The sequence below is a fragment of the Aspergillus alliaceus genome (genome assembly GCF_009176365.1).
Source record: "Aspergillus alliaceus strain CBS 536.65 unplaced genomic scaffold BDW43scaffold_74, whole genome shotgun sequence".
NCBI lineage: Eukaryota > Fungi > Ascomycota > Eurotiomycetes > Eurotiales > Aspergillaceae > Aspergillus > Aspergillus alliaceus.
The window spans coordinates 1-17,307 of NW_022474757.1; the positions used below are offsets into that span (position 1 = coordinate 1).

General features: G+C 49.7%; 5 protein-coding genes across 5 annotated transcripts; 3 read left to right on the forward strand and 2 right to left on the reverse strand.

Annotated features, from left to right (window-relative positions):
- Nucleotides 1–108: 108 nt before the first annotated feature.
- BDW43DRAFT_316382 (patatin-like phospholipase family protein) lies at nt 109–3,558 on the reverse strand (the record flags this gene model as incomplete). Its single annotated transcript, XM_032048287.1, has 4 exons — nt 109–1,021; nt 1,080–1,106; nt 1,379–1,772; nt 1,950–3,558. The coding sequence occupies 4 exons, from the start codon at nt 3,556–3,558 to the stop codon at nt 109–111; spliced, it is 2,943 nt and encodes a 980-aa protein (XP_031894710.1).
- Nucleotides 3,559–4,374: 816 nt separating this feature from the next.
- BDW43DRAFT_316383 (uncharacterized protein) lies at nt 4,375–4,962 on the reverse strand (the record flags this gene model as incomplete). Its single annotated transcript, XM_032048288.1, has 2 exons — nt 4,375–4,406; nt 4,461–4,962. 2 exons carry the CDS (start codon nt 4,960–4,962, stop codon nt 4,375–4,377), a joined length of 534 nt encoding a protein of 177 aa, XP_031894711.1.
- Nucleotides 4,963–5,793: 831 nt separating this feature from the next.
- On the forward strand, nt 5,794–7,386 carry BDW43DRAFT_234019 (uncharacterized protein). Its single transcript, XM_032039570.1, has 2 exons — nt 5,794–6,055; nt 6,138–7,386. Exon 2 carries the CDS (start codon nt 6,150–6,152, stop codon nt 7,284–7,286), a length of 1,137 nt encoding a protein of 378 aa, XP_031894712.1. The 5' UTR covers nt 5,794–6,055; nt 6,138–6,149; the 3' UTR covers nt 7,287–7,386.
- Nucleotides 7,387–11,202: 3,816 nt separating this feature from the next.
- On the forward strand, nt 11,203–11,787 carry BDW43DRAFT_316386 (uncharacterized protein; the record flags this gene model as incomplete). Its single annotated transcript, XM_032048289.1, has 1 exon — nt 11,203–11,787. The coding sequence occupies one exon, from the start codon at nt 11,203–11,205 to the stop codon at nt 11,785–11,787; it is 585 nt and encodes a 194-aa protein (XP_031894713.1).
- Nucleotides 11,788–15,306: 3,519 nt separating this feature from the next.
- On the forward strand, nt 15,307–16,165 carry BDW43DRAFT_304272 (uncharacterized protein; the record flags this gene model as incomplete). The annotated part of the gene is made up of 3 exons (XM_032045575.1): nt 15,307–15,319; nt 15,574–15,800; nt 15,863–16,165. The coding sequence occupies 3 exons, from the start codon at nt 15,307–15,309 to the stop codon at nt 16,163–16,165; spliced, it is 543 nt and encodes a 180-aa protein (XP_031894714.1).
- Nucleotides 16,166–17,307: the final 1,142 nt, after the last annotated feature.

Genomic DNA, 17,307 nt, shown 5'->3' on the forward strand with positions numbered 1-17,307 from the left:
TTTTTTTTTTTTTCCTTCTCTTTCTCACCTCTTTCCATTCCCTGCGTACTTACCAATGGCCGTCTTTGCGGTCGTTTCAGTCTTAATGCATCGGACCTTGGCCTGATCCTAGAGCCGTCGTCTCTTGGACGATCTCTCGGTCTGCATGGATGCGCGCGATCGCTTCCGGCCCGTGCAGTAGCACTGACGCACAGGAGGCCAAAGGTCACTGCGATGGTCAGCTCGCCCAAATGGGCAGTCGGTCTGTTGTCTGTCCAGGAGATCGTGGATGGACGTTGGAAAGCCGCCGATGGCGACGCACCCGGTGTTGTCCCGGACCCTGAGCTCTATGGTCTCGTGCACGCTGGAAACGCGGAGGGAGATGCGCTTCCGATAGTAACCACAAGTAGAGCAACCCTGGTGGTCATCGAGCGCTCCGAGGTTGGTGCCGTCAGAGAACTCGACGCGTGCACCTGGGAACAGGGATGTGATCTGCTGGAGGATGCCTGCTGCACCATACTTACAACATAGGATCGACCCACGGCACTCGTAGTGCCCGTGGGCCATGGTGGGCTCCTCGTCTAGTTCAAAGAAGAACGATTTGGCCAGCCAAGCCCGGGTGAGCTCCTCAGGGATGCGGTAGTCAAACTCACCTAGTTCGCCCAGCGCACGTGCGTCATCGAGCTCAGGTAACTTCCCCGCGATCCTGCGGTCGAGGCGGAACGTATCCCGCCGGACGGTCTCGGGGATGCTGTCCAAGGCGTCCTGCCAGCCTCGTCGGCCGTCGACCGCCGGCGAGGATAGAAAAGTCCGGACGGCCCTCTCGAGGAAGCGGTCCCGCAGCAGACGGCCCGGGTTGTCGGTTGGGGAGGTCGATGCCTCCGCTGCATAGCCGGTGCCGATGCTTACCACAAGGTCCGGTCTCTGGGCCGAGGGCCAGATGATCTCACTCTCGCGGAGGGCGACTCGGAGTGGGCAATTGGCCCGGACCCCGCCGTCCTGCAGGGTGCCAATTCCCGGAAGGTGTTTCGGCGTGAAATACCTGCTGAGGTTAATGCTCTGGGGGTTTGGTTTGAGGCTCTCCATCGGAGAACACCTACCCTAGGGCAGCCACACTGCATCGTGCGCTGCGGTCATGAGGTTAGCCAACCTGGAATAGGGGACCTGAAAGAAACTGGAGGAGTGGAACCGATGTGAAACCGGCGTGGCAATGGACAGAGAAGATTTAGGGGAAAAAGAATGGTTTCCCCTGTTCATCCCCAGCTTCATCTCTTATGGCTTCTTGCCTGTTGCCATCTATATACCTTCACTTCTTTGCCCCTTGGCTCCTTCCTGGCTACACCTCTCTGCTCTTACCCCTACCGCAGACTAGAAAGGGGTGTACAGGAGGGTGACTTACATTTCCCATAAAAAAGGCTCTTTCTCCGGTATTAATACTTTATAGGCAGATGGCGAGCCAGAGCGGCCAGCCGCCCGGTAGTTGGAGAACAGACAGAGCGAACCGTTTTCAACCTGGCTGGCTGTTAGGGCCACTCGGATGCCGGACATCAGGGACACGGGGGTATCGAACAGTTGACGGCAGGGCCCAAAAGCTTCCAGCAGGGTTTGATCTAGGACACCCGAATCGTACCGGCTGTCGGCCAACCAGGTCGTCAGCCAGTCCCACGATTGCCCCAAAACCGTGTGCCAACGGGGTCGTGGGGGAAAGATCTGCCGCGCCAGGGCTTCGAATTTGGGGTGGGCCTCGCTGACACACGCACCGCGGACCATCAGCTCGGATGTGATGACGGCACCTATAGGGGAGCCTTGTTCAGTCCGATTGTGTCAAGTGAGACCACACCGTACGACAACAACGTAGATCAACGCAGACCAACGCAGAACAACACAGGCCAACGCGGAACGATGCAAGATACTGTGAAGCCAACGCATTGCTGAACCATACTGCCAACCCCTTCTGCAAAATAACTTACCGGCACTGGTTCCCAACGTGAGGTCGAATGCTTCGCGCAGCCCCCGTGCGCCACCGATCTGATCCTCGAGGGCTTTCAAGAAACCGAGCGTGACCACACCACGGACACCTCCACCGTCCAAGACCAGGATGGTGGGCCGTTTGGTCGGTGGGAGCAAGCGGACGGTGAAAGTGAAACGCCTCTGGCAGGCCGGGCAGGAGGTCAGCTCTATGTGGTATTCTGCCCCCGCGCCGCGCCTGCCAAAGATGCACGCGCAAATATCGCAAATGGTATGCCCGCAGGGCAGGACGTGCTCCGGAGGGCGCCGCAGACAGAACAGACAGACATGATTCGATTTGACCGTCGACCAGACCGACGCCTCGTTCCGGAATGTGTCCCGCCGAACCCGCGCGGACCGGCCGCCAGCCATGGCGATGGCGGGAAACAGCGACACGAACTCTCGTTCGATATCGTGATGGAGGCCGTGCCTCCCGGCGTACGAAGACGCGGCACACGCAGCCTTGCAGGGCCCGCCATAGAGGCTCCGGTACATCATGACCGGGTCGAATCCTGCATCGATCAGTAAGCGCTCCCTACCCACGACGCACGCCACGATGGGCGCGCGGTTGGTCTGATACCACTTACCGTGCATTCCCGGCGGGTATGCATCCATGAGGTAAGCTGATGCGATGAAGGTCGCCATGGAAGTGGGCGGGATGTGGACCTGTTCGGCAACGCCTAAAAAGATCCCCAGGTATTGGATGGTCTCATCGCTGCCAGTCTGCTTTGGACGACAGGCATTGATGCAATCGAATGGCGACGAGGGCGCTTGTGCGATATGCTGTAGCAGCCTCCGGAAGATCCACTCCAGGTGGACAGCAGAGAAGAGTAGATGCGCCTTGGACCGCGCGACGCGTGCCTCGTCCATCTCCCGCGACAGCCGTTGCCGGAGGGGCTCAAAACGACTGAGCGGGGACAGCGGACATCGATCCCGCAGGTCTACCATCGATACAGATGCGACTAGGCGGGGGACGACCGTGGCCTGCAGTGCGTTTTCCATCGCCTCCACGTTAACCGGATCGTCCCCGGCGTCGGTCAGGACGACTACCAAGCGTGGACGGAAGAGTCCTTTGCCATCAAGACCCGCCAGCGACAACGGATCCCACGACTCCAGAAGGTGTTGGACTCGCCGAACGCCCCCGAAATCGGCCGCAAAGAGACACACCGTGTCCACCAGCGGGAGCAGGAGGCGTTGATACAGCAGTACCTGGACGTCCTGGCACGTGTGATCTTGGGTGTTTGGGAGGTGGTGCCGGCGGAGTGGTTCCTGCTGGGGTTGCCAGGGCTTAGCCTCTGGGGCGAGACTGCTTTCGATGAATAATAGCGGATGGGACGAGGCTCCGCTGGACAGATGCAGCCGGGCAAAGCCGTGTTTCTGATGTCGACTGATATTGTTATACGGATAGAGTGATCGGAGCGCCTGCGCCTTGGCTGTTCGTCCAACAAATAACTGCATGGAGGGATACTGACTGGGAGGGTCATCTATCCTGTCAATGATCCGCCGCATGGCGCTGCTGTCTGTAACGGTCCAGGCCCCATCCTCGCGCTCCAACCCTAACCAAGCGGCCATACTCACGAAATCAGGATCTGGCCCTGAGTGTCTGTCCTTCAGATGGTATTCTTCACTTCATCTGTATCTTGGTCCCTTTTGCGTCCCTTCGGTTTGCTCTTGTACTGTGGTTGTCAGGCGTTTTATGGTACTCACGCGATGGCTCCTGACGGCCTACCATCATGCTAGACTCGATAGTTCTAATGGTGAGTTGCTGCATCTTTGGGGGGGCATTCGGAATCTCCCTGCTACGCTTTATTTGCTTACCTTTCGGAAGGATCAGGTCACCCGTGATAAGATGGGACTGATAGGAAGGGGCTGCATACATTCTCAAAGGCAGCCTCCCAAATAGCCAGTCCTCAATACCTCTAACAATACCATTTTTATAAAGAGGTAGATGGATGGCCTGCAATATAGGGAGAACAAGACATTTATTGGAAGGAGCTAACAGATCTGAGCTGTGTTCTATTGCTGGATTTGTCTAATCTATTTACAGAACGAGAGGGTGGAAAAGTTAAACCAGGCAAGAGGGAAAGACAAGAAGAGAGAAAAGAGGGTAGGAGAATGCAGAGAAGAAAGGACAGCCGGAACTAAACAACTGCTCGGGTCTAGAATCAAAAATAGAAAAAGAAAGAATGAGGAGGGAAACCGGCTCCTTGGCCTATGTATCCCCTTCTATTGTGAATGGCCTCTACTTTCCCATTGAGGTATGTGGGAGCCCTGCATGAGATTGTGTGAAGGGCCGCCAGTAAAGCAGTGGTGGTCTTGTGATATTATACACTCCGCGCGCGCGGTCCGAAAGTCGAGATAAAGGGACTGGGTGATGATGACACACTTCTATTGGTAGTTGCTGCCTGTCTGATCACTGGCTGCGGGTCAGTTCAGGGTTCATGCCACAGATGTCAAGTTCAGGCGGTACTTACAGTATTCAAGTGACATCTTCATCAACTGTCGTTCCTGCTCCTTGTCAAGCGGTGGACGAGCCGGCTTTTGCTTGACCATATTCAGGGTAAGGGTCTCTGGCGGAGGTTTAATTGGTGGCTGGACCGGAGGTGTTTGAGGGCCCTCAGACACTGGCACTGGAGATGGCTCAGGGCTTGGAGAGACACTCCTGATCGATTGTCTTCCAGATGGAGGCAAATAACGGCATGTCTGGTCGAGTGTCTCCTCAATATATTTCTCTGGCTCTGTTGTTATCCTAAGCTCAGGGGATGCTGGCGGGCTTTTCTCCACCCCATCATTCTCCTCATCTTTGGGGACCCAACCCCATCTAAATCGATACCACTGGCCGCGCAGAGAGCCAATAGTTCTTGTTGTCCGGAATCTTCTATACCACAGCTTTCTTATTATTTTCCAAGGGATATTAGCTTTCCTCAGTCTAGTGATAAGGGGAACGGCCTTCAGTTCCTTTAGTTCCCACTTCATGGTTGCTGGATACTTTCCTCTTCCTGGATAGCGAACACTTGCTCCCAGAGGTGCTTTGTATAGAGATGATCTTTTCTCTTCTTTTTTGGGGGGAGGAGGATAGAGTGTTGATGTTGTTATTATGGTATAAGTGGGAGAATCCGGACTTAGGACAGAGGGCTGCTTGTCTGTTTATGACCCTCTTGGATTTACCTGCCGTCTTTCCTGGGTGGACTCCAAGTCCAACTCATTTTGGAAGCTGTCTCAGTTGACTAATAACTTTGGTTGGTCGGAATTCAACGATTTTGGACGGTGCAACACATTCCGAACCGTCTGGTTTGTTCAGCAGCAATAGAGGCATCGCCTGTGCGATGTTACTGTGGGAGTGGGGACTAGTTGACACGCTAGCAGGCATTGGCTTCCTAATTGCTTGGCAATTCATGGACCGCGTTCCTGACTTTTCGAGGGCCTCAATTACCCCCCTGACTCTGCTCAAACCGCTGTGGAATTTAATTGCCACTGGTGGCCCCACCGCAACTATCTGTTGCACCCATGCCAGTTCGCCTGTGACGGACTGACCAGCAGTTAAATGCCAGTATTGAACGAGTCTCCGCTTCGCTCCAACTAATTTACCAAATCTCCGGGACAATGTTGGTAAAACCCTGTCAAGGCAACCACACACAAGGAAAAAAGATGAGAAAAAAAAAGAGCAGTGTCCCGCCAAATTGGCTGTGGACTATGACTATAAGAATTACATTTCTTGTGTGGCAGGTCCATCAATCTGATTTCTACTGTTGATGCTTGAGACTTGGGAGGCAAACATATCTCCAACCCGTTCTCAGATACACTCTTTGGATCATGGCACAAAGCCCGCGGACTCCTGCAAAGCCTCCCAAAAGGAAACGGCACCAACGGCACCCCTGGAGGAGAGGGCGAGAAGCGCGTAGACTGTCAGGACCCAAATCTGTCAGTCCGAACAACTCTAGCAACCCAATCCAACAAGGTCATACATACAGCGAGAAGCTGCGGGAAGATGTCCACGAAGGGTCCGGGCCTGAGCCCAGCAAAGATGTCGAGGCAATAACACAGCAGAAAGAAATAAGTGAGGCAGTGAGTATGCTCTGTCTTCATTGAGTAAACTATATCATCTTAACTATCCCTAGCTTACACGGTTGGCTGATGGGGAACTGGCGGAGTACTGGAAAACGATGGCGAACACGTTTACGATGCTCAAAATGGGGTTTGAAGAATTCCCACGTTATCTTCCATTTTTGAGAAAAGCAACAATGTCCGATGCTGCACAGACCGCACTGCTCGCCCTTATCGAGAAAGGGCCCTATACCGGCTTCATTCTGCAGGACAAACTACCGTGGGTGTCCGGTCAAGACAAGCCCGGTTCACCTGGTAGCGAGTCTCCCTGCTCGTCTCCTTCACCTTTGACACGCAGCTCCGGCGAGCCGACGGACACGGTTCAACAGGAAACTGCCGGAAGTGACCGGCCAGACGGCCTGCCGGTGCCGTCAACGTCGAGTTCGTCTTCAACGCCTCAGCAAAAATCTCTATCAATACAGCAGACTAGACACGCAGCGCCAGCAACAGTCACTGGCAATATCCAGTCGCAGCAGCAAAGCTCCCAACAACGACAGAACCAGGTTCCCGGTGAGCAACCTCCGGCGTTGGACAGTAGCATGTCCGACCATCTCCCTGATGCTCAGGTTGGAGGGCTGTCGGATGGTGGGGTTCAGCCCCAGGCGCCGCCCCCTGCGGGACATCCTGCAAGGCCCTCTGCTCTTATGGAGGCCGCGCCCCAGGTGCAACATACTTCATGGACGATGAACACCGCCCCTCACAATCCGGCTGGTCCTTCGCTCGCAATGCCGGGAGCTGTACCAGTGTCATATCCTGGCCATCTCATGAGCCACGGAAGCCAAGTAGGCATGCCGCATCCCCCTCAGCCGTTTGTGAACCATCCGGCATACTCTACTACTCTGGCATATGGTTTCTCACAGCCGCATTTTGCTGGTCACATGCCTTCCGCCCCGCCCTACATTGGTCCAGCGTGGCCGTCGCAACCGTCCTCTCACACAACCTACCCCCAACCTGGCCCGCAATGGACATCCCATGCCGGTGGCTTCCAGCAGGCATCGACGCAGGCCGCTGTGATGCAACAGGCGGACACTACACTTTCTGCTCAACCCATGGCCCAGCCACAGGGAGCATTTGTTCATCCGGGACAACTACATGCACCAGCGCAGTCACAAGGTGAAGGCCTTGTAACAGAAACTGACCTGTATGGATTGAATATGCTAGGGACTCCTGACCATCACTTTAGTGCGGCTGTGTAGAACTATATATTTCTCTATTTTACTAGATCCTAATACATGAACCTCCATTTTTCTCCGATCTTTATTGCGGTTTCCTTTCCTATTTGCTCCTTTCCAGCTAAACTGGAGTAGCAAAAGAAGACACCCTGGTCTCGAGTAATCTTAGTCATTCTAGGAGCGAAAGACAGGATTTGTCCATAATCCCGCACCCAATCATTCCATGTCCCGAAAAGACATTGGCATGGCGGGTGCTAGCTCAAATCCGTGGGTGGACTATATCAAGGAAGTGGTTGCTCATGGCCTGCCTGGGAATAACCAGAATGACGTGGAAGCTGATTGCCTTGGCTCAGACAAGGAAAGCTGTTCTGCCTGCTCACTCTGCCAAAGGTATAGCAGCCATTCATGTTCTTTCCTTGGAGGTTCTCCGCTTACCGCGCCTACCATCAATGCTAATAAGGGCCAGCGACGAAGCAAAGAACGTGCTAAAAGCGTAAGTCTCTTTGTCTAACCACTACTACATCATTGGCTTACGTAAATTCGGACTCAGAGTTGTTGAAGATGTCCGGTAAGAACACCAGCACTCGGTTTGACTACTAGAGAAATACGAGGACTCATGATGCGACACAGCCAGTTACAGGTGGATATGGATCGGTAAGCTCCACGATGGGACCACCTGGTAGGCCACAGGTCTAATGATCATGCAAAGCTTTCGAGATGAATTCAAGGGGGATATCCAGTATCGCCTCCTGCCCTCAATCCTTCCCTTCTACCCGGCAAGCTAACCATCCTATGGAACACTGAACCAAACCTTAAATGAGGCAAGTGAGCGGTAAGTGGTCGGGAATTTTCTTAACCGCCCTTTATCTCCAGCGAGAGGCAATTTCGGCGAATCGTCGGCTTACCTTCATGACGGGTAGGAACACGAACGACATCAGGTACTGTAGCGGCTCGGCCGGAAGGCGTTGCCATGGACAGGTGGAACGACCGAGTGCTGACCGCTTGTTGCAGTGAGAACCGTCGAATCATGATGATGATGTGGGAACATGTCAAGGGTATGAGGACTTGGACGACGGAGACCATCAACAAGCTCTGCAGAGATCAGGGTAGTTGACAGGAATGCGGTAAATCATGGTGCTCAACTGGTGATCTAGAGACCGGCAGCCAGACTACAGCAGCATTTAATATTTCAGGGCACTGTTCCTACATGGCGATGGCTGTGGAAGGCATAGATCGCGTACGGAACTCATTCCAACCCCTGGGCAATTGTTGATGGTGCTCATAGGAGGTCCGGCCCAGCCGGTTTGGCTTTGCTCGCGGATCAGCCCGACATGAGTATCCACCGACGGATGTGTAGGGTGAGGAGTGGCGAATTTTCTTGCACTTTTAGTGTATTATCTTGTTTCTAGGCTATTTACCGAACAAAGAAGAAACTCCGTGAAAAGGGTGGGAGTGAAGAACAAAAAAGCTCTGTAACAACCTATGGACCAGTAGACTATGGACTAAACTGCGTGTGGACCGGTCGACGATCTATCGATCCCAGGTCTTTGGCCCGGATTAGGGCATGCATGGCAATGCATATCGTCGGCCCAGGGTTGGCCTGCCCTGCATGCTAGAAGTAATCAAAGGCCAAAATACCCGGGGCTCTTTTGTTTGCTGCAATGCATTGTACCTGCTGATATAATGGAGCACAGAGCACTGAAGAATACCTTGTCTTGTGGAACTGCAGTCATGGGCCATCAACTACCTGGATTGGTTGGGAACCGACATGCACGGTCCACCTTCCCAGAAGAGAAGTAAAACTCGAGACCTTCTTCCTCTTGCCGCCAAAGATGGAGAAAACAATAAATAACTAGGTTAGACAAAGGAAATGAACAGGGGTAAAAATAAAAACCCCCAAAATATCCCAAAGAAGAAAACAAAAATAGAAACAAAACCACAAAAAGTCAACAACAGAAATTAGACATAAGTAGTGGCTAGACACTAGTGGGTGGCGGCCCAGATCTAGACTCGATAAGCGGAACGGCTCTCCAAAGCAATGGTCCCAGCTCGATCACAGAGTAGTAACAAGCCGTCAGTGGAACGGATACTTATTCGCTCCGTGAGCGGTCGGCCTGTATTGGTCACTCACTCAACACTAAGCGCTGGTAAGCTCGAGCAGTCCTGCCTTTGCCTTTTGTACATTCTGGCCCTCATCCTGCCTGCCTAGGAAGGTCTTGCCGGCAGCAATTACCGAAAGTGGTATCCTAGAAGGTTAAGTTGACTATTAGTGGAGGGGACATTCGCACGACGATGGAAGGAATATAGCTATTCCTGATTTGCCTTTGTACTTCTCCTTAGAAGTGTGGGGCTTCCTGCCTAATCGAGCAAGTTCAGGTATATGAAGCGCCGACTTATAACCGGCGGAACCGCCCGGAAACGCCAGAGCTTCGGTTTTCCCCAGGTACATAGATTTTTTTTTTCTTTTTTCCGCGCTGCCTTGCTTTTACTTCGATTTTTCTTGTCTTTATCTGCTATCCTTTTTTTGGGGGGGAAGGGGGGTTTTCCCGGTTTCCCTCTCGAGTCAGGGGGGCTATCTATCCTGATTCCTACATGTTAAAATCATAACCAGTCTTTTTCATTGTGTCTACTACCCGACCCAACGAACATTCCTAATATTCAACTCAGCAGTAACGGCGGTGCACACGTACTCTGCTTGCAGAGCAACTGACGTGACACTGAAGTAGGACAATTACACAGAAGGCAATGAACCCCTGCGAACAATAGGCTCGTTTTCCAACAATTTCATTCAACTAGATTTGGCATAGCAGACACGGTAGTTGGGCTTCCTTCTTCCTTGGTCAATCATCGATCACCGACTCCCACACTTCCCGTTGGCCAGTTCTGTTGGATAACCCGAGCGATCATCAGATGCAGTTCCGCGTTCTGTCGCAGGAGTAGGGAGTTGTGACGTTCTTGATGTTCTATGACCTGCCGCTGGTCGATAATCGTCTCAGCTAGGTATGCACGGTCCCTTTGGCTTGTCTGCAGATCCCGCACCAGGGTGGACATGCCAGATTCCGACCCCGGCTCCGGTGACGGGCCCCCGCTCAAGAGTCGGTCCAGGGCAGTAGCTAGCGTCAATATGGTATCGCTTTGGCGCTGGTTCAACTCGTTCAAAATCGCTTCGCTTCTTCGATGGACTTCACACAGCCTGCGCGCATCCGCAATCTGCCTCTCCAAGCTGGCGGTCCAAGGCGACCATTCGTGGGCGATATCCGGAGCCGGAGGAAGCTCATACACGGGGTGGGCCTGGCCCAGTTAGTGTGATGTTGCACAACAACGGCATCCTGGTAAAGACATTCATTTGCTGTATACAGATAAACAAAACGAAATTAAAAAAGATCAACAAAGATCAGAAGTGAAATAAAGGGCAAAAGGGAAATTTGATGTGCGTGTGTGGGGGTTGCGGGACGAAAAAACAAGCTCGATCAGCAACAGCAAGAAAAGTACCTGGCTTGGAGTATCATGGAGGGCCGACATTAGTAGTGGGCAGCACCGTTGATAGCTCCTCCTTTTCTTGTGAGAAAAGATCACGGAACAGACTGTATGTCAGCAACAAGCTGACTAGGCTGTGTAGTTATGACTGAACTTCGTCAAAGAGGATTCTTGTTGCAGATGCCTTCACGGAGGCTTTATGTATACCTACCTATACATATACTGATTAGTATATAAGTACGTAAATAGTTCGCCTTATAGAAAAGAGGGACGGTAACCACTGTGTTCTAACTTAATATTTGCCAGTCGGGATATAGAAATAGAATATTCCGGAGACAGGATCTTGTCAGTCAGGCACTTGTCATAGAACCATATATATTGACAGATACGTGGAATTATGGCAGCTTCGGATATATAGTGAACTTGCTGTTGGCAATAGCCTCTCTGGAGACTATTATCCACGATGCACGAACATCCGTTCAACCCTTACCATTCCCCCAAACCAGACAGTTCGTCAAGTATATACAGCCGATCGACACGCTCAGTAGCTTCCGTTGAAGTCGAACTGCCGTCTAACTTACCTCGCCATCGTCGAACTAACAACAACAGTATCTCGTCGGACTCTCCGGAAATTAATCGTATGGACCATGCTATTCAGTCTGCTCAGGGATCTACTATCGCTTTGGAAACCATGCGCTCCCGGCTCCAAGCGTCAAAGTCGCATAAGGTGCAGTCGAGGGACGAGCGCTTGTCAGAGTTGGAGGAAGAGCTCGCGTGGCATCAGCAAGAGAACGAGTTCTACGGCATCTGCTATGATGGTTACCGTGGTCTACACAGCAAGGTGGCAGACGTATCGCAGAAGCTTCTGCTGCAATCCTTCTTTGAGCCCGAGTCTCGTCCATCAAGAGACCCCTTCCTTTATGATGTGATCCAGAGGCTGAACACTGCCGTCAAAATGACACAAGTGCAAGAGGCACAGGCGGAGGCTGATTGGAAGAGATTTTGGCATATTACTGATGACTGTGGAGTGCGTGCGACATGGATCTAGGTTTCATGGGCATCCTCACATAAGCCGTAGCGCATTGGAAAACCCTTCTTCCCCGTGCTGGCCGCTGCTATGCAAAATTGTTCATTGAAATCGACTGACCCTCTCTTTCTTTTCCCAATCTCATAGCTCTGTGAAATTAAGGCCTGTGTAGCATCGTTCTTTCAGAGCGCAGATGCCTGTTCAAATAAATTGATATGGCATCAACAACTGTTAAGCGAAGCGATAATGTTTTCGTAAAAACCTGAGGTCCTTGTCCTCATACGTATGTAGACACATGGACTGAATGATATATAGCCATCTGGTGTAATTCTCATTTAAATGCAATTTTGTATTATTATCGAAATACGAGAGGGCTAATAATGAAGGTGTCATCGAAGATTAAAAAGTCCTACCGCACCCAGGGAGATCGCACCCAGCAGGAACAGATCCGCAAGCGTCGACATAACTTGTTTAAACGACTGAAGGAATTTAATGACCGCTACGAGATAGAAATTTGGCTGACTATGCGGATGCCAAGTGGTAGGATCTACATTTTCGCAACAGACCCTGATGAGCCTGTACCATCTGAGGAGCAGATCGTGAGTTTAATAGAGAGAAGAGCCTTTGTGGTGTCACTGATCATAGTCTAGCGAGCGCAGAATGTCCCAGTCATTCACAAGACGCCGGCGGACTATGTCCCTAAAGGTCATCTTTCACAAGGCTTCCTAGAGCCTCCAGCTCTTCCATTTATTAATCTACCGTTTTCTCTGGTAAATGACCGGCATCCCTTGCCAAAGTGGGACGGAGATGCATCCCTGGATCAGTTTTTTACGGATGGCGGAAACAATGCCAGCCAATCAGTCCATGATAACAGTACTATATGTCAAGCATACATGTGCACAGCAGTTGAACAGTTAAAAGACACCTAGGCTTAAATAGGGTTTTAAGGGAGATCCTCGGCCTGCGGCACACTGTTGCTTTGAGCCATAGTCCAAATGCATATAGCGATTTGAAACATAGGCTGGAATGCTTGCGCATACCTCCACTTGTTTACGCACAGGACTACATGTAGCTTTCCCGCCGTGAGATGTCGGTCATTAAAGCTATTTTACATAACACTGGCTGACTACGAATGTGGTAATGTGTTGTATGTTGTAGAATTCGCTGTATCCTAGTAGAGATCTATCGTAACCTAGCTAGATCCTTTTGACATACGATATCTTTTTCTAATCATCTATTTAAGAGCCACCTGGAACAGCTCATTTGGCAACCTTTTCAGAATGTCAATTGATTATACCTCCTACAATTGGTAGTCCCTCAAGTATGCTTAAGACTCCTTGTATCGTGGGACTTAATGGAGTCATTGGCTAGACACAATTAACTTTTATAATCTGTTTTATATGTATATGATAAAATTAAATTTTCATAAGGAATAAATATAGAGTAGACCTCGTCGCCTCGCACCTGGCTAATTGCAGTGCTATATTGAGGGATGACAATGCATGTAGTACAGTACAGTATTGGGAAGCACAGCAGTGAATTGATCATTAAAATATGTAACCAATAGTCTAACGTCCTCCGATTAGACAATCCTGAAGCTAGTAAGGGAGCCCAGCGAACATTCCAAAATATGCCAACCACTGCCTACAAGTGCAATACTTTTGTTATAGTAGGTAGCATATCGAGGATAGTAAAATGAAGGGAGCAACAACATGTGTTTCGGCACACTAATTAGCCTAGCTTGTTAGTTGAACACCGGCTCGAAGACGACGATCGTTGACGTGGCGAACAAGAAAGAGAGGGGCTGAGTTTCTGTCGGGAGTTACGCAGAATTTTCATTCTATTGATGTCTAGCTACCGGTTTGCGATGGCCTATCTTTTTACGGCCCTCATAACATGTTTCGCGAATAATTGATCGAGATTCCATGTAGTAGGCTTGTGAGCTTTAAAAGGACCGTAAACCTTAGTATATGGCCTACCAGGGCAATCACCGTCAGCCGCTCCGTCGTCGAAAATGACTAGTGGAGCTATAGCATTAACTGAAAGCATTCCTCGCTCCAATCTAACACTGCCTGAGCTATGCGTCTTTCTGCTTTTACTGATGCTAAACACAGCAAGCCCACAGGAACAGCACTTGTCTGGTTCAATACAGGAGGGAACTAATCCCGTTAAAGTGTTAGAGAAGGAACCTAGCAATCCTCAGCAGCACATGGAAGGGCCGCAAACAGAGGGAATCCCACGTAGGACTGAATATAACTCCGAAGATATCAATTTGTGTCTCTCCGTTATGTACCGCCGCCTCTTGAGGCCCGGCTTTCACCGTACTTTACTAAAGTACGCGCAACTTGCTCGAGCGCCCCTATCAAAAGTTCTATATCATCCTCCAAATTTAGCCGCTAGAAAGCAGCGAGGGGCACAAAAGGAAAATACTACACCAGTATATGACAAAGTATTATTGATGAACAGCCTTCTAGACCATTTTCAGAAAACATTTAGTGAAAGTCATCACCTCCGTCGTCGACGTGGAGCGAACACACTGTGGATTGCTTTACATAGAAGGAATTACCCTCAATTGCTTAGCTCGGCACTTCGCTTGATGAAGAGAAACGCGAAATTTAGAAAAGTCGTCCAGCGCTACACAAAAGAAAATAGACTCCTAAGCTATTTTCTATACATAGCGTTCAAACTGTCTGCAGTACATCTTGAAAACGCACCTACTGCAAATGACATGCACGTACTAGTGGCGGAGAAATGATCCGTTTTTGTGTCTAGATGTCAAAACTCGAGCCTTGTTAGTTTATATTGGTTATTAAGATAACCTCATTGTATTAGACCTAGATAATGCTTGTATAGAGAACCCCAAATTAGTTTTCTGGACAGAAAGTAGCTATGTGATTCTTTGCCTGTTACTGTGGGCTTAGCTGTTTGTCATACAATGCTTAAGAATTTATTTCCTTATCATATGTACAGTACTGTGAAATCTGTAGCTTCATTTAGCTGCTCGTAAACTTACACGCTGAGTAGTTAGCCGGTCAGCGAAAATGGCAGACTACTTCACAAGCTGGCTCTACCACGTACTGGGTATTCTTTCAAATCCCCCATAAAAATCAGTGGTGGCATCCAATTTCTTAGTAAGTTTGTCCCGGGCGAGCAAACCAAAACAGCCATTGCTTCCAGAACCATAAGATTTAGGCTCCGCACATTTGATATATGGCTTAACATATTGAAGTGCTCGAGCGTCGGAGGTGCAAGAGTGAACTTCGAGGCTCCGCCCGATCAATTATGCGTAGGGGAATAAGGTTTGAGATTCACCTCAATTTTTGAACATTTCAATCAAACACATCTCATATTGAACCACAATTGGGGACTATACAATTCCTAAAGTATAAATCTTTATCTGGAGTGCCCCATGAGGAGGTATGAAATCGCAATAATTGCTTACATACACTTATCTCTATAAATTCCGCTGCAATTCCCCGAGATCTCTTTCGCTCTTCAGCCGCTCCGCACTGATCGTTTATCAGGTACTATACGTTCAGGATGACCACATCGAGTAACCAGAAGCGGGCATTCTGGAGGAATAAATGTCGCATGGCGCTAGCAGAGCACATTCGTAAGGCTTATCACTCCCCCTACAGAAGTCCCCAAATACTCCGTTTTGTTCTCAAGCCTTAGTTCCAACGCCGGGAATAGAGTTTGAGAAGTAAAAGAGGAGCCTTTGATATTATATCGGCTTCAGGTCCCACCTGTTGACGGGCTCCTGTAATATTTTGCGTTCTCAGCTATGTACTCACTCACTCTATATAGATAAGCAACTTGGCCTTAGAGTCCCACCAGGAAGCATTCGCTTACGACCACGGCACGATGACCCATATAGGTGGAACGTTGCCAAATCCGTGGATTCCCTCTTCAACTCAGATTTGAGTCGCGGAAGCATCGGAGTCTTCCAAAAGATTTGCGACGCCTTGAATTCCGGTAACCTTATAGAGGCAGTGTCCCCCAAAAACTTGCAGCAGGAAGACCCCTGGAGGGAGGTATGCATGACTGTAAGAAACCCTGAGCCTATCGTTACTTTTAATAACTTCTTATTCTGTAGGACGAACACCATGATTTGGGATCTGATGACAGTTTCACGGCCACGATACAGAGGCTTGAGCGAGAGGTGCATGAGGCAATTGCTGACAACAAGAACCTTCGCGAGAAACAGGAGCAGGAGATATTTAATATTCAGAGAGAACGGGAAAGAGAGCGTGAGGGACTACAGCGAGAAATATTGCAGTGGAAACATGTTGCAGAATCCCAAGACCGCAAGTTCCAGGAGATGAAAGACAAAGTCACCCCCGCTCTAGACATGCTCAACCTACATCTGTCGGAGCTTTTCGATAAGAGAGAGCCCTAGGACTGTAGCAGTTAGTTTTAAGCTGAGCCAGAGAAGCGGAGTTTTGGACCAAACCTAGTCCTATCTGAGAAGTATGCCGATGAATGCCGCGGAGAATAGAGGCAGATAATTAAATTGCTCTTGATACGTATTACCATCACGCAGACTACAGTTTTGCTATAAATTTCGAATATAGCCACTCCAAAAGAAAAGTACTCGAACAGATGTTTTTTTTGGGCGGATATTTAGGTTAGACAGTTTTACGGGTAAGAGCTGCGGAAGGATGAGGATGTTTACTTAGCATGTTGCTATATTTTATCTTGAGGCTGGTCCATATAGCAGCGAATGTTTGTAAACATATATAGATAAATAATCAATTCCTGACCGTATGTTTTCAGCATCACATAGGTTTAGCACATCAACAAGACATTAAACTTCTGCACAAGCTACCTGCATCTACTGAGCATTTCTTGCATTTCCGTTGCCTACAAACACGCCCCTTTACAGCTTATTAATATCAGTATCCATTCGCTAGTAATACATAGGTCTTTAGAGAAGGGGTTAAAGAGAATATAAGAGCTGATTTCCTATCATAATTCTGGGCTAGAGCCAGTCAGAACGGGGTGTACCATCTAATTGCGGTGTCATCTTGCTGTTCAATGCTGTTGAAAGGGCCGCTGTAGTGATCCTATTCACATTGATATCTAACGTAGCGATCTAACAAAACATCAAATGTAGAGAAGGAAGAGAAAAAGAAGGAAAGAATTCTATCATACAAGCAAGAACTGTGGGATTTTGTGTTGTAGGATCAGATCAATCAGTGAATAAAGCGGACTTGGTGCCTCAGGCAGGGTTCGGCCTAGGTCCTGACAGCCGCTATCCTATAGGAACTTTGAGCTTTTTGTGCCTGCGTTGTAGGGAAAGCTGTTTTGTAAAATAACTGGGCCTGTGAAAATATTAGCCTGTGCCAGGCAGAACAGTCACTAAATCAAATGATAATAAGGTGAACATGAAGGATGGAAAAGAAATAGAAAAGGAAACGCCCACTTAGATTCGGCATACCCTGAAGCCCAGGCAGTCTACTCCCCTCACTGTCCCCCTTCCATTTCTTTTCAGAGGCCTACACTACATTTGTGGTTCACACAGAGGCATATTAAATCTGC

Excerpts from the sequence above, each read along its gene's own strand:
- BDW43DRAFT_234019 (XM_032039570.1), top strand. The coding sequence starts at position 6,150 with ATGGCGAACACGTTTACGATGCTCAAAATGGGGTTTGAAGAATTCCCA.